Consider the following 17,136-nt stretch of genomic DNA (forward strand, 5'->3'; position numbering starts at 1 on the left):
GATTTTTTTCTTTGTGAGGTTTTTAATTACTAATTCAATTTCTTTACTTATATGTGTCTATTCAGATTTTTCTGTTTCTTCTGGAGTGCACTTTGGTAGTTTCTGTCTTTCAAGGAGTTTTTTCATATCATCTGAGTTGTTGAACTTATTGGCATAAAGTTCATAATGTTCCCTTATACCATTTTATTATGTATATATATTTTTAAAGTTAAGATCTGTGGCCAATGGGGGACTGTAATTCACAACTCCACGATCAAGAGCCACATGCTCCACTGACTGAGCCAGCCAGGCACCCCTCTTCTACCATTTTAATATCTGTAGGATCTATAGTGATGTCACCCTTCTCATTCATGATATTGGTAAATACGTATTCTTTTTTTCCTTATCCCTTTAGCTAAAAGTTAACAATTCTGTTGAGCTTCTCAAAGAACTAGCTCTTGGTTGAATTCATTTTCTCTATTGTTTTCTCCCTTTGATCTTTATTATTTTCTACCCTCCTCTTACTTTGCATTTAATTTGTTCTTCTCTTTGCAGTTCATTAAAGTATAAGCTTAGGTCACTGATTTGAGAACTTTCTTCTTTTATGTAGATATTTAGTCCTTTAAATATTCCTTTAAGTACTACTTTAGTGGTATCCTACACATTTGAATATGTTATGCTTCCATTTTTATTTAGTTCAGGATACTTTTCTGATTTTCTTTTTGGTATCTTTTTTGAGCCATTGGTTATTTAGAAGTTCCTTAAATGGTTTCCAAACATTTGAAGATTTCCCAAGGATCTTTCTGTTTTGGATTTCTAATTTAATTCTGTTCTGGTCAAAGAACACACATATTTAATATGACTTGAATCCTTTTGAATTTATTGAGTCTTGTTTTATGGCTTTAGTGGTAATTCTTTTTTTTTTTTATGTTTATTTTTGAGAGAGAGAGAGAGAGAGAGAGAGTGAATGAATGAATGGAAGAGGGACAGAGAGAGAGGGAGACACAGAATCCAAAGCAGGTTTCGGGTCCAAGCTGTCAGCATAGAGCCCGACGTGGGGCTTAAACTCACGAACCACGAGGTCATGATGCTAAATTGACTGTGCCTCCCAGGCATCCCTCTTACTGGTTATTCTATGCGCACTTAAGAAAAATGTGTATTTTGGTGTTTTGAGTGTAGTATTCTATAAATGTCAATTAGGTAAAGTTGTGGTTAGTGTTGTTCAAGTCTACCTTGCTGATTTTCTAACTGGTTGTTCTATCAGTTATTGAAAAGGGGGTATTGAAATCTCCAGTCATAATTATTGATCTGTGCATTACTCTTTGTAGTTCTTTCAGTTTTGACTTCATATATTTTGAAGCTCTGTCATTAAGTTCATAAATATTTAGTATCGTTCTCTTGACTAAATGACTCCTTTATCCTGATAAAGTGATCATCTTCATTTTAGGTACTCACTCTTCTTTGTTCTGAACTGTATACTCTGATATCAATATATTCAGTCAGACTTTCTTGTGACTAGTGTTAGCCTGATATATATCTTCTATCTTTATTTTTAATCTCTGTTTATATTTAAATTGTTTAGATAGGCAGTATCTAAATCTAAATCTAAAATTTTTAGATTGGCAGTATCCAATCTAAAATTGGATTTCACTTTTTAATCTTAACTGACAATCTCTGCATTTAAAAATTAGTGTGTTAGGTCATTTACATGTATGGTGATTATTGCTGTGATTAAGTTTGAGTCTGTCATCTTTGTTATTTATTTTGTTTGTCCCATGTTGTTCCTTCTTTCTGCCTTCTTTTTCATAATCAGGTATTTTTAAAAATTTTTATTTATGTCTTTCCTTCAGTTCTTAGCTGTAATTCTTTGTGTCTTTGTTTTGTGTTGTTTTTACCATAATGGTTGCTTTAGCATATACAACTTACCAGTCTACATTTAAGGGATATTATACCATAAGAACCTTACTATAGGTAGGGTACTTGTATTTCTGTCCCCTAGGCTTTTTATTATCATTTGTCAAGCATTTTACTATTATGTATATTATAAATTCCATAATACATTTTTCATTTTCTGCCTATAGGTCTTCCTTTAATGTTCTTTTAGTGAAGGTCTTTTGGTCATGAATTCTTTTGTGTGAATATGGTGTTTTTACTTTGACTTTTTTTTTAACCGCTTTATTAAGATATAATTCACATACTATACCATTCACCCATTTAAAGTGAACATTCAAGGGCATCTGAATGGCTCTGTTGGTTAAGTATCCGACTCTTGATCTTGGCTCAGGTCAGGATCTCATGATTGTGAGATTGAGCCCTGCATCCAGCTCAACACAGAGCTCCGTGCTGAGACTGCTTGGGATTCCCTCTCTCTCTCCCTTTCTTTCTGGCCCTCTCCTGCTTAATTCTCTCTCATGTGCATGTTTGCGCGCACGCGCTCTCTCTCTCTCTCTCTCTCTCTCTCAAAATAAACACACAAAAAAGAAAATCTTTCTTTAAAAAAAAATAGTGTTTTTAATACGTTCGTAGGATTTTATAGCCTTTATCAGTTTTATTTTGGGACATTTTTGTCCCCCTAAAAGAAACCCCATACCCTTTAGCAGTTGTTCTGATCAGTTCCTATTCACTCTCATGTTTGGGAGAGATCCCCTACCCTAAATACCACAAGATGACTGAGCATACAACATCCAACATGGGACAGATGAGATAGCAATGTATTAGTTACATATACTTACAGCTCAACTGAGGGGAAAACCTCACAACATACAGGGCCACATGGGTGTTGTACTTTGGATCAAAGTGAACAAACATGGGCTGTGGGAGGCAGCCTTTATAGTAACATGAGGATGAGGTGACCCCTGGTTCCCACTAGAAGATGTGATTATTTGTTCAAATAATTTCATAGGCTGGCAGGGAAGTAAAACTCATTAAGTTAAAAACCAAGTAGAATGCAGCTAGTACAGCTGCCTGGGGAACTATCTTTCTTTTTCTTTCTTTCTTTCTTTCTTTCTTTCTTTTCTTTTCTTTTCTTTTCTTTTCTTTTCTTTTCTTTTCTTTTCTTTCTTAGATTTTATTTGAAGTAATCTTTATATTCAACATGGGGCTTGAACTCAAACCCTGAGATCAAGAGTTACATGCTCTGCCAAGTGAGCCAGCCAGGTGCCCAAGCAACTTTTCCACAGGATGGGGTGGGGCACATATCTGGTTAAGAGTAGGGGAACTCATGGTTAGGCATTTGGAGCCCTGCGAGGCCCAATGTGTCAAGGCAGCAGTTAATATTGAATCTTAATTTCATGCCTTACACCACAGCAGTGAGTCTGCATTCCTCCCTGATCCCTCCTTCATCCCTTGACCACCACATATCTGTTTTCTATCTTTATGGATATGCCTATTCTAGACATTTCATATAAGTGGACTCCTACCATAGATGGTATTTTGTGTCTGAATTTTTCCCCTTAACATCAGGTTTTCAAGGGTCATCGTGTTGTACCATCGATCAGTACTTCACACCTTTGTATTGCTGATTAGTATTCCATTCTGTGGCTGTATTACATCTTATTTATCCATTCTTCAGTTGACGGGCATTTAGTTGTTTCCACTTTTTTTTGGCTGTTAGGAATAACGCTGCTCTGAACATTTGTGTACAATTTTTGTGTGGATGTATGTTTTTGTTTTTCTTTGGTATATGTCTAACTTTTCCTTTGCTTTTTAAAGCTTTTTATGCTGGATGTAAAATTTGGGTTGGTAGGGTTTTTTTTTTTCCTCTTTCAGTGATTTCAGTATGTTCCCCTTCTGCCCTCTAGTTTGCATTGTTTCTGATGAGAAATCTGCTTTCATCTTTATCTTTATGCCTCTGACCACACAATGGCTTAGTCTGCTTTTAAGATTTTCTTTTTATCATTGGTTTTAAGTAGTTTGATTATAACATGCTCTGGTATAGTTTTCTTTATATTGCTTGTGTTCAGGGTTTGTTGAGATTCTTAGATCTGTGGGTTTACAGTTTTCATCAAATTTAGAAAGACTTCAGCTGTTATTTCTTTAACTATTTGTTTGGTCCCACTCCCACTTTGGGACTCCAATTATTCATAAAGTACACTGCTTGTCCCACAACTAACTGATATTCTTTTCATTTTGGAGGGATTCTTTTTTCTCTGTGTTTTCCATTTTTTATAATTTCTGTTGCAGTGCTTTCAAATTCAGTGCCTTTTCTAATTTGAAATCTCTTGTCAATCCCATTCAATATATTTTTCATCTCCGTTATCTCAAGAAGTTTGATTTGAGTCTTTTATATTTTCTAGGTCTCTGCTTAACTTTATGAACATAGAGTAGTTACAATAACTGTTTTAATGTCTTTCTCTGCGAATGCTAACATTAATTTCTATTGATTAACTATTCTGTTAAATTTGCAATTTTTTTTTTTTTGGTAATCTTTCAGTGGATGCCTGATATTGTGAAATTTACTTTGTTGGATGCTAGATAATTTTATATTCTTGTAAATCTTTTTGAGCTTTATTTTGGGATGCAATTGTTACTTAGAAACAATATGAGCATTTCAGGTCTTATTTTTATGATATGTTAGGTGGGTCCATTGCCATGCCCAGTGTGGGTTAATTATTCTTCACTACTGAGGCAAGACCTTTCTGAGTATTCCGTACCCTGTGAATTATGTGTTTTACAGTCTGTGGAAGTAGGCCCTGTAGCCCAGAGTGAGCCTCGTCTTCTCAGCTTAGGTTCTCCATGCCCAGTCTCATTTCACCTCTGCACCACTGCATGGGAATTCTCTCAAGGCCGTCATAGAGTTTACCATCTTTGTTTTCCAAATCGCCTGTGTTATCTGATGCCGAAATATTTCTTTTCTTCTCCTTCAGTTATTTTGAGGTATGGGGAGGGGGGGTGCTAAATCTAGTCCCTTTTATGCCATTTTTGGCTGGAAGAGAAGTCTGCCCAAAAGGTTTTGACAGATAACTAAATCAGTTGGGATATGAACTCTTACATGGATTTGTTTTCATAGGATATTTTTGTTAGTATTTAAATTCGTGATAAATTTCTTGATCTAAGTTAGTTTTCTTTCACCCTTACAGCTTGCCTCTGAATATTGATTTGCTAGATAGTCCAGACTTAATGGAAACAACCATTGATGATCTAATTGGGGCACCTGACACTCTGGAAACACCCCAAGTGCCAGATGAAGTTAACACAGTCACCGGGCAAACTGGATTAGAGGAACCTAAAGAGGAGTGCGAGAGTAAGTAAATGTTCTGTATAACATCAAGGACAACTTTTTATTTTACATCCCTTTGAAGTGAGCTATTTAAATCAGTTCCTTTAAGAATGTTTTATGCAATAGTTGAATTTTAAAATTTAAGGAAGAATAGTTGTGCCTTCTTGCCTGTTTTTGGCTTAAGGGTCCATTGAAATTGTTAAGATTACATAATTGGGACAGTTAAACATTTGTGTCATTTGGGGCGCCTGGGTGGCTCAGTCGGTTGAGTGTCCAACTTCAGCTCAGGTCATGATCTCACAGTCCGTGAGATCGAGCCCCGCGTTGGGCTCGGTGCTGACAGTGCAGAGCCTGGAGCCTGCTTCGGATTCTGTGTCTCCCTCTCTCTCTGCCCCTCCCCTGCTCATGCTCTGCCTCTCTTCTCAAAAATAAATAAAAACATTTAAAAAAAAATTAAACATTTGTGTCATTTATAAGTCATTAAACATTCATGAATTTTCTTTTTTCTTTTTAATGTTTATTTATCTTTGGAGAGAGAGACAGCACAAGCGGGGGGGGGGGGGGGGGGGGGGGGAGGGGGGAGGGGAGGTGGTGGAGGCGGACAGAGAGAGAGGGAGACACAGAATCCAAAGCAGGCTCCAGACTCTGAGCTGCCAGCACAGAGCTTGACGCAGGGTTTGAACTTGTGAACTGAGAGATCATGACCTGAGCTGAAGTCAGCACCTTAACCGACTGAGTCACCCAGGAACCCTAAGCATTCATGAATTCTCAAACTTGCTTTTTTTACTTTGTTTCTTAAGTGGGAATTAAGAGAAAATTTCCTTAAAGATTTCCTATAACACAGGATTTAATAGATGTTCGGACATTCCATTAGCTCCTAGGAAGTATTTTGTTATTAATGAGGACTGTTGTTCCAGACCCACAAAAATAAATAATCCAGGAAAAGTGCTGCTTAACTTTTTAAAAGTTAAGATACCTAACAGGAAGTGAGCCCCTCATTACAGAAGGTATTCAAACAGAGCTTAAATGATGTTGAAGTTGTGACAGAAGAAATTCTTGTGTAGCATGGGGGTTTCATTAATAAGACTTACTGAGTTTACATTTATAACGTGTTCAGAGTCACTCAATGAAAATAGAGTGTTTTGATATTAGGAATTAAGGTTTTATAATCTTGGTATCCAATTTATTCTGTATTTTCTTTTGGCTATAATATCAAAATCCTGATTCGCATAGGTAAGTAGCTATACATGGTAACTTTTTTAAAAACATCTTATGCTGTAATTTTAGGATGTTCCTCAGACAAACAGAAGTAGCACAAGAAGCTTTATTTCAGCCAGAACCGCCCCCCCCCCAGAACCCAATTTTGGGGGTATTAAGTTATCAGCATAAGCTAAAGTATTTGTGGTCTCACATCATCATGTTTAAAATTTAGTATCGCATAAAGAAGCGTTAAGAAAACCAGGAGATGGCAATTAAAGTACATAAACAAAAATGGAGGATTTGGGGAAGATCAGTGTTGAATTTGTGATTTTGTACGTTAAAATTACTGGAAAAGTTTTAAGAACTGCCAGTACTGGAAAACTATCTCTGGAAATTCTGTTATCATCGTACTAGGATCAGCTCTGGGAATCAGTATTCCTTAAAAGCTCCCTATCTGGTTTTAATGTATAGCCATGGGAGGGATCCACTGAGTTAATGAATGGACACTTTATAAGATCCCTTTGAGGAGGAGAAAATGATTTCATAGTTTTTCCCTCCCTTCTACCTAATTAAATAGAAATTACTAGGCATGGGGCACCTGGGTGGCTTAGTTGGTTGAGCATCCGACTTCAGCTCAGGTCATGGTCTTGCAGTTCGTGAGTTCAAGCCCGCACTGGGTTCTGTGCTAACAAACAGCTCAGAGCCTGGAGCCTGCTTCAGATTCTGTATCTCTGTCTCTCTGTCCCTCCCCTGCTCATGCTCTGCCTCTCTCTGTCTCTCAAAAATAAGTAAATGTTAAAATTAAAAAAAAAAAATTACTAGGCATTCAACAGCTTGCTTTATCACGAGACTGTGTGAAAATTCAAACTCATACCTGATTAGTCCCTGCAAAATAAGATTATTACAGAGTGGCTAATTTAAATAGAGTTCGTTTAAAGGTGAATTGTGTTTAATATATTATCTTTTCAGTGGTTAGAGAACTTTATTTGTAATGTGTTTTGCAGCTAGGTGGAACATAAGAGAGACAAAAGGCTTTTCCTGCATTGCACCTGCGTTATCAATACATAATTTTTTTTTTTTAATTTTTTCTTTTTCAACGTTTATTTATTTTTGGGACAGAGAGAGACAGAGCATGAACGGGGGTGGGGCAGAGAGAGAGGGAGACACAGAATCAGAAACAGGCTCCAGGCTCTGAGCCATCAGCCCAGAGCCTGACGCGGGGCTCGAACTCACGGACCGCGAGATCGTGACCTGGCTGAAGTCGGACGCTTAACCGACTGCGCCACCCAGGCGCCCCAATACATAATATGTTGTATCAGTCAATGAATAAATGTATGTCCACCATCTGTTTGCTTCATAAAAGTATAGTTTTAGGCAGTGTATAGTCAGGGCCGAGGAAAGAAAGTGGCAAGGCAAAGTACTGAGGTCAGCAGGAGGAGCTTGGGTTGTGGTTGTGGAAGGATCGTGTCACAGGTGTTCTCTGCCTTTTCTTCAGATATTTTGGCTGGTAAGCCTTCTGAACTGCACATGCTCTTGAGATTTCGTATCCAGTGGCTTTCTAGGAGTACTGTAGATACAGGGCAATGTTCCTGTTTGGGTTAACTTTTAAAGGCCAACTGGGACTCAGTTATCCACACTTTTTAAAAAAAAATTTTTTTTTTAACATTTATTCATTTTTGAGAGACAGAGAGAGACAGAGTGCAAGTGGGGGAGGGGCAGAGAGAGAGGGAAACACAGAATCTAAAGCAGGCTCCAGGCTCCGAGCTGTTAGCACAGGGCCTAACACGGGGCTTGAACCCACGAACCATGAGATCATGACCTGAGCCGAAGTTGGATGCTTAACCGACGGAGCCACCCAGGCTCCCCAACACGCTCTTTTTTTTTTTTTTTTTTTTTTTTTTAATGTTCATTTTTAAGACAGAGCACGAGCGGGGGAGAGGCAGAGAGAGAAGGAGACACAGAATCCGAAGTGGGCTCCAGACTCTGAGCTGTCACCACAGAGCCCGATGAGGGCGGGGCTTGAACCCACAAACTACAAGATCATGACCTGAGCCAAAGTTGGATGCTTAACTGACTGAGCTACCCAGGCGCCCCTGTTTGGGTTAACTTTTAAATTAATAGTTACCTGGTTCTAGAAAGAAAATGTATTTATTCTGTGGTCATCTGGATTATTCCATTTAATTTTTGGTAACTGGTATTGGGCAAAAAAACTTAAGTGTATTACCTCATACAGCTGTGACAGATTGACAGACTAAGGGGCCATGTTGCCATTTTTTCCCAGCATTAAAAGATGCCTCAGAGAAGCTCAGACACCTTGAGTTGGAAAGCAGTCTATTGCCGTCCTCCCGTCCCAGCGTTGATGTCAACATCAACAACCAGGTATTCAGATTTCACCCTCATATACCTGTACACATCTTCAGACCTTCTGGAAATCCCTGTTTTCCAAAGCTGATGCTTTCTCTCTTCTTTCGCTGGGGAATGTGTGTGTGTGGACTTCTTACAGTAGATCTCTTTAAAAAGCACAGTTCATGTATGTTCTGGAGGAAAGGAAGAAACTTGGGCCATGATAGGAACTGTAAAGTCATCTCCTGAGTGTTTTTAAACACACATGCAAAGTGTTGTGGTTGCTTTAAACTTGTTCTTTTGATTCAGCCCATCCTCTTTCTAATTCTATTCAATGGGTTGTGCTATAGTTGAAGAACCAGTTGAAAGCCTTTCAAAATCACAGAAGGATTTGTTCAAACGGGAGCTGCTCTGTCCTATAAACAAGGAAGAGAATGGAACTTGAGATGCTTCAGCTTTGTCCTTCATAACTTTTACCACCCTGTGCCCTTGGAGTTTTAGGTGTGAGGTGGGGGGTGCATCCCAATTTAACACATTAAACTTTAGTTCATTGAGTGTAATTTAAAAATTTTCTTAAATAACTTATAGAGATAATTAAAAATAGATCAGATGAGGTAAAAATAATTTACTGTGTCAGCTACTAGGTGTCCCTACTAAATGGAAGAGTAAATTTTAGATAATGATCTGGAGACACCCTTTTTTCCATATATAGACAACAGATAACAAGGATCTGTTGAATTAACTTTGTTTTGGTTTTAAAGAGGAAAAGGGACCAGCTTATTTGTAGTGTTCTTTCATCCTTGGATAACTAGCTGGAATTTCTTCAGAGACCAGTATAACAGAGAGAGTGATTTTCTTCTTTCTTGTCATTGTTCAAGCTATCTTTTTGAATCCAACTTGGTTTTCTTTTTCCTTTTTCTGTTTTTGCTTAGGAATGTCTTTTACAAGCTGATTAAATTCCAGAAAGGCTTTCATTTTCTTGACCCCTCAGTATTTTTCAATTATATTGATCTGTTTGCTTTCATATCGTCCGTTGTTTTTACTGTCTCTATAGGTAGGGGAATGCAGGGTCAGAGACAGAGTGTTAATTGAAAGCTCTAGATGAAAGCTTTAGATGGTTAGCAATTAATTTGAGAAGAATTTAATGAAGGACTAGAATGAACCTGAAGGAGAATGATGAATCTTGCTGGGCATAGGGTGGGAGAAGAGGAATGACTGTTACACTGGAAGGGAGTTCATGCAAATCCACTGAATAGCAATGTGTTTCTTTTGTAAAATTCCCTGCATGTCTTGTTATAATATCACTGAGCCTCCAAAGCAGAGAATCTGTTAAATTAATCTTGAAGACTTGAAGAACGAACAGGAGTGTGGGTTCAGGATAGGAAAGGGAGTGTAAGAGTAGGTTAGGTAAAGGACAGTAGCTGCCGTAGAGGAACATTCTGGGGTTCACATAGCTAGAAAAATGATAGCTAATATTTAGTGAGATTAATCAATGCCAGGCAGGAATAACAAGAAAGAACTCAGTGTTGTATTAAAAAAAAAAATAAGAGACCTCTTTATAACTAGAGTGGTGTATACAAGTTTGACTCCTGTTTTATATATATGATACATTTTTAATCCAGTCTGATTTCTCTACCTTTATCATCAGTAGATCACGTTTGCTTAGGGAATGCAAATTAACCTTGATATAAGCTTTACTAATTAAAGTAATCTTAGAATGAAAAACCTGTAAATAAAATACATCATGGTAAAGCAAAGTACCAATTTTGGATGATTAGCTCTAAGAATTGTGGAACTGAGAAGCTGTAAGCCAGTGACAGAATGTTAGGCTCAGACTAGCACTACTGGCAGCAGAATTGACTTCAAACTCATGTCTTGAGAACCCATTTTAGAGGGACCTCATGCCATGGGAGGCCTACATTACCCAGGATTGATGCAGTCCCTTGACATCCTGATACACTGTTGATTCAGTTCTACAAACGTGTTTATTGTTTACTTTCTGTAAGATAAACTAATAAGATGAAAGAAAACAGCTAAGAAATACAGTTTTTGGAAGGCAATATCAGGATCCATGAAGACTGACAGGCTGGAATGATGCACTATATATAAGAATATATGTTATAAATCTGAAAATACAGGATTAGGATAGAGAGGTAGAATATAACACAAGCATGTGTAAAAAAGTGTTTTAGGAATATGTAAATGTGGTTTGAAGTGTGACTGGCAGAACATCTCTGTTATATTAACCAAAAGGGTTTAAAAAGGGAGGTCCAAACATAGTATTATTATAGTCATTTCTGGGTAGCACTCTTCAAAACTGATTTAGGAAACTAAAGCAGTTTGAGAAGAGAAGGAACTAAATGGTGAAAGCTCTTGAAGCTAAGTTACAACTAAGGATCAGTAGTCTCAGGAAATAGCATTTTATTAAAAAAATTTTTTTTGACAGGGAGCGCCTGGGAGGCTCAGTCGGTTGAGCATCCGACTTCGGCTCACGTCATGATCTCTCGATTCGTGAGTTGTAGCCCCGTGTTGGGCTCTGTGCTGACAGCTCAGAGCCTGGAACCTGCTTCAGATTCTATGTCTCCCTCTCTCTTTGCCCTCTGCATTCCTCCCCCATATGCACTCTGCCACTCTCTGTCTCTCAAAAATAAACATTAAAAAAATTTTTTTTTTTTTTAAATTTTTTTTTTTTTTTCAACGTTTATTTATTTTTGGGACAGAGAGAGACAGAGCATGAACGGGGAAGGGGCAGAGAGAGAGGGAGACACAGAATCGGAAACAGGCTCCAGGCTCTGAGCCATCAGCCCAGAGCCTGACGCGGGGCTCGAACTCACGGACCGCGAGATCGTGACCTGGCTGAAGTCGGACGCTCAACCGACTGCGCCACCCAGGCGCCCCAAAAAAATTTATTTTTTAATTTTTTTTAATGTTTATTTATTTTTGAGAGACAGAGAGTGCAAGCAGGGGACAGAGAAAGAGGGAGACACAGGATCCGAAGCAGGCTCCAGGCTGTGAGTTGTCAGCACAGAGCCTGATGCAAGGCTTGAACTCACAAACTGGGATCATGACCTGAGCTGAAGTTGGACGCTTAACCAACTGAACCAATCAGGTGCCCCAGGAAGGGCATTTTAGATATCTGAAGAGGTATTATGTGAAAGAGGCATTAGTGTAACCTGTTTTAATAGCCTCCGAGAAGAGTTGAGGTCAGCGAGTATGTAAGAGGTATGCAGGTGTCACCTTGATATGAGAAACATTTTGTGGGGTACCTGGTTGGCTCATTCAGTGGGGTGTGTGACTCTTGATCTTGGGGTTGTGAGTTCAAGCCCCACATTGGATGTAGAAATTACTTAAAAATAAAATCTCTAACAAAAAAGAAAGGAAGGAAGGGAAAGAAAGAGAGAGGGAGGAAGGAAGGAAAGGAAGGAAGGAAGGAAGGAAGGAAGGAAGGAAGGAAGGAAGGAAGGAATCATTTCCTAACAGTAATTTCCCAAGAAAGCAGCACGTTCTTCAATGTGGGAAGTTCCTCAGGCAAAGATAAATTAACCACATTATGGGCTCTTTTGGTGGTTGGAGGAACTGATCATTCTGTCCAACCTTGAGATGCTGTGATTAAGTGTCATTGTTGGGGTTCTTCCCTCTTTTTTGTACCTCCTCTTTTTAGAAATTTATTCACAGTTTCTGTGCTTGACCTATGTGTTTGAAGTCCTTTAGGGCTTATGCTGGATCAAGATCTATAGATTTTTCAAGTTACTTTCCTCCTCTTAATTACCTGAGGCAATTCCAAGATTTTCTTTATCTCCAGATTTCATTTTAGAAATCATTTTTTTCTTGTTCTTCAGTCAGCAAAAAAAGTGCTTAAAAAGGGGTGCCTGTCTGGCTCAGTTGGTGGAGTGTGCAACTCTTGATCTCAGAGTTGTGAATTCGAGCCCCATGTCAGGTGTAGAGATTACTTAAAAATAAAATCTTCCAAAAAAATGCTTAAAGTAACAAAAGTTAAACTGCATTTATTAGTGAGGACAGGTGGCCTAATTAAGACATGCATGGCCCATGGAGAGCAAACTGAGGGTTATTGGAGGGGTTGTGGGAGGGAGGATGGGGTAAATGGGTAAGGGGCACTAAGGAATCCACTCCTGAAACCACTGTTGCACTGTATGCTAACTAATTTGGATGTAAATTATAAAAAAAAAAAATTGAAAAGAAAAGTATCAGGAAAAAAAAAAGACATCCATGGCCTTTAGCAACTGGTCTTTTTTGGGAAAAGAATTAAAAGTAGGGCATGACATCTGTATTCTATTGACTAGGAGTTGGTGGACTATTTCCATGAAGGGTCAGATAGTAAGTATTTTAGTCTTGCCAACCATACTGTCTCTGTTACAACTACTCTGGCGTTGCAGCACAAAAGCAACCACATAGGAATGAGCATGGCTGTGTTCCAGTAAATTTTATTTACAAAAGCAGGTGGTGGGCTAGATTTGACCTGTGAGTTATACTTTGCTGACCTCTTCTCTTGATAGTTAAGAATTTAATCTGCAACAGGTTGCCACCATATATGATTTGGAATAATCTGGCATTTTTACCCTTTTGATTTGCTTGTATCCAGACTTTAAAAAGGTATAACCAAGAACTATCTCAAAAGCCAAACTTGGCACACAGAATAAAACAAAACAGAAAAATGAGTTTATTTTAAGGTTTCAGTCTGCAAGCCAGGGACCTGACGCCTGCAGGAGCAATGAGTCCTGAGTTGCTCACGCAGGCGAATTGTTTATGGGATAAATATAGAAGTTTTTTTCTTTTTCTTTTTTTTTTTTCCCAGCTGATTGATTGCTTAGTGGTCCTGTTTTATTTGGATCAGGATAGCTGACTCAGGGGAACAGGGAAGTCCAGAGATGGTGTGAACTAGCTTGGCATTTAGAAGTTGTCTGGTTTTCTCTGCTGATTTCTGAGAACTGTAAATTCTTTTTTTTTTTATAACTGTAAATTCTTGTCAGATTTCCTTCATGTACATATGTTGATCATCTCCATTTTTATCCTTGACCTAAGTGACACCATTTCACTTGCTTCTGCAAGTCATTACCTACCTTTCTTTCTCTTTCTTTCTTTCCTTCTTTCTTTCTTTTCTTTCTTCCTTTCTTTCTTTCTTTCTTTCTTTCTTTCTTTCTTTCTTCCCTTCTTTCTTATAATAATCTATTGTCCCATTAGCTAACATATAGTGTATACATTATAGTCTTAGCTTCAGGAGTAGATTCCCACGATTCATCACTTACATACAACAGCCACTGCTCATCCCAGCAAGTACCTTCCTCAATGACCATCTCACATTTTTTCCACCTTCCCAACCCCTGTCCCCATCAACCCTCAGATTACAAGTAGTTAACTTTCTTTACATCTGCCCTGGACACAGGGCAGTGGACACAGAAGGTATGTGAATAAGTGTAACTTCCCTTTGGGAATGGAGGCAGTCTTCAGACATTAGCTGTGCAACGGCCATACTTCTCCAGAAATCAGTGAGCTGTTACATATCATGTAATTTGTAAGTAGAAATTATACTTTTTATGAATGCAAAGGCAAATATTTCCTGCTTGGCAATAATTGGTAAATAATTTTCCCCGTACCCTCTTGAGTTCTTGGCTGAGACCTCTGTGACAAAAGACCGAGTAACAAGAGAAAAACAAGTTTCCTAACCCAAGGAAAAATGAATAACTCTCAGAGACAGCTTAGAATTCCTGCTTGAATACCACCTTCAGCTAGAGTTGAAAGATGTAGGGGAAGTCAGTTATGAGAAAGTTATAAGGAAAAAGTCTGATAAATAAGAGTAAGGTTGTTATGCAGATTTGATTCCTTGCTTTTTCATTGAGAAGGGTCTGAAGTCCCCAGGGATTAATCTTTGTCCTTCTTGGTGGAGTTGGGAGGAGGGATACTTTTGTAAGTTTATGTTCTGCTTTTAGGCAAATAGGGGGAGAGTGGAGAGCTTTTCTTGTGGCCTTCCAAGATGGACTATCAGTGGCATAGTAACTGGCTGCCACTGGAATTATGTACTATAATAAAAGAAAGTGAAAGTGTTTTAAAGCTGTTACACTCAACTGTATATCAGTAATTTTTTAATGTTCTCAGACATCATAATTATAGATGATACAGATTTTTAAAAGCAGGAAATTTTAAATCTTCCGTTATTCACTGCTAAGAGATAACTACAGTTAATGTTTTTAAGATAAATAATTTCCAAACATTTAAATGTGATGTATTTTTTTAAAATAAAAGTGCAGGGACAATAGCTTTTTAAAACTAATCGATTGTAAACATTTCTTTATCAATGACCTATTACAGACAGTAGTTAAATTGCATGCCCATGTCACCATTGTGTTTACTCAGTTCCCTGTTGGACATTTAGATTATTGCTAACTTTCACTGTCATAATCAGTGCTGTGACAAACAGCCTTATAAATAAATACCTTCAATCATCTGATTATTTTCCTGGGAAGGAAGTGATAGGTAGACGTATAGGCAATTTTAAAGCCTTTATACTTTTGCAAAAATTGGGAGATGGTGACAGTGTATACTTTTACTTGTGAGATATGTGTTGAATTCTTGTCTTTGTAATATAGGCAGGTTGCTCTGAGAATCCTGTAACTTGCAAATTTCAATAATTACCAAGTAATCTCAAGTCCGCAACATAATTGACTCTGAAAAGAAAATGTCAAACTATTTTGAATTAGCCATGATTTTTCCCTACTATTAGGATATAATTGACAAATGAATTTGTATTATATTTAAGGAATACAATGTGATGATTTTATATACATATACATTGTGAAATGATGTCTACAACTGAATTAATAAATATAGCCATCACCTCACATATTTACCTTTTTGTTTTGTTTTGGGTTTTGGTGACAGTGCTTAATTAGCAAATTTCAAGTATTCAGAACAGTATAATTAGCTATAGTCACCATGCTATACATTAGAGTCTCAGAATTTAATTCATTTTATAACTGAAAGTTTGTACCTTTTTACCAAGCTTTACCTATTTTCCTACCCTCAAGCCCCTGGCAACCACCATTCTACTCTGTTTCTGCGTTGGATTTTTTGTTTGTTTAGAGTCCACATATAAGTAATACCATGCAATATTTGTCATTCTCTGACTTGTTTCACTTAGCATAATGCATGTTGTTGCAAATGGCAAGATTTCCTTCTTTTTTACAACTGAAGTATAGTTGAGATGCAGTTTTATATTAGTTTCAAATGTATAACATAATGATTCTACAATTACAAGCATTATAAAATGCTCACTATAAGTGTAGTTACTATCTGTCACCATACAAAGTTACTACAGTATTATTGGCTATGTTGGCTATGCTAAGACTTCCTTGTTTTTAAACGTAAATAATATTTCATATATGTACATACACTCACCACATTTTTACTCCATTCATCCATTGATGGATGCTTAGGTTGTTTCCATATCTTGGCTACTATGCATAATATTATAGTGAACACAGGAAGGAGATACCTACTCAAGATAGTGATTTTGTTTCCTTTGGATATATACCCAGAAGTGGGATTCCTGGATCATATAGTGTGAACTAGTCATGATTGAAGAAGGATGTAAGGAACTTCCTGCAATTAATAGGAATCATTCCAAACACTAAGCAGTTACAGACATAGAGTTAGTTCAGAATAGTGATTCTCAGACTTATATGTGTGTTAGAATCACATAGAGGAGCTTGTTAAACATTCAGATTTTAGGGGCCCACCTGGAGGCAGATGTGTGGAAACCACACTGAGAAACACCAAATCAGAATAAGCACATTAATTAAATCTTTTCAAATCTGAAAGAATGGTGTAGTATATAATCCCATACATGGCAGCTAGCCTGTTTTACAGATCAGAAGCTGTGTGTGAAACTAAGAAAATGTTTAGAGTCAGTCTGTTGTTTAGATCAGCCTTAAATAGCAAGCACGTAATAATAACGATAATTGTTGTTGTAGTCATTCATTTTAAGGTATCAGTTGTAGTACAGATAATTTAAACTTCTTAATTTGCTTCCTTCCATTTATTTCTTTTCATAATGGTTTGTTTATAATGTTTTCATTAAGATCCTCACTGACTGGACTTGTGCCTTATTCTGTCATTTTCATAAGTCTGTACCTGAGAGTGACTGTGGCTATATAACATAATCCCAAGCAAAATCATCTGCCTGATAACAGCTCCAGAATTACAGGGATTAGCCTGTGTAGGGCCTAACCTAAAATCCGGTTGAAGTTAATTACAGCAAATGGCACATGTTCTCCATGTGTGATTTAACTCAGGCATCTGTCCTGGATGATGTAGTCAGTTCTTCAGTAGCTTTAAGGCAGGAAGTTGGGCTGGATGACTTCTAGAGATCTCTACCAATTTGT

General features: G+C 37.6%; 1 protein-coding gene across 3 annotated transcripts in view; it reads left to right on the forward strand.

The window, feature by feature from the left end:
* The window catches only part of EPB41L5 (erythrocyte membrane protein band 4.1 like 5), a 142,385-nt gene that overhangs the window by 97,947 nt on the left and 27,302 nt on the right, over positions 1-17,136 (forward strand). For all 3 annotated transcript variants that reach the window (XM_047870927.1, XM_047870924.1, XM_047870926.1), the window contains exons 17-18: positions 5,058-5,221; positions 8,679-8,776. In XM_047870927.1, the coding sequence (XP_047726883.1) occupies positions 5,058-5,221; positions 8,679-8,776 (262 nt within the window). The remainder of the gene's footprint in view (positions 1-5,057; positions 5,222-8,678; positions 8,777-17,136) is intronic.

The sequence above is a fragment of the Prionailurus viverrinus genome, chromosome C1 (assembly GCF_022837055.1).
Source record: "Prionailurus viverrinus isolate Anna chromosome C1, UM_Priviv_1.0, whole genome shotgun sequence".
NCBI classification, from domain to species: Eukaryota; Metazoa; Chordata; class Mammalia; order Carnivora; family Felidae; genus Prionailurus; species Prionailurus viverrinus.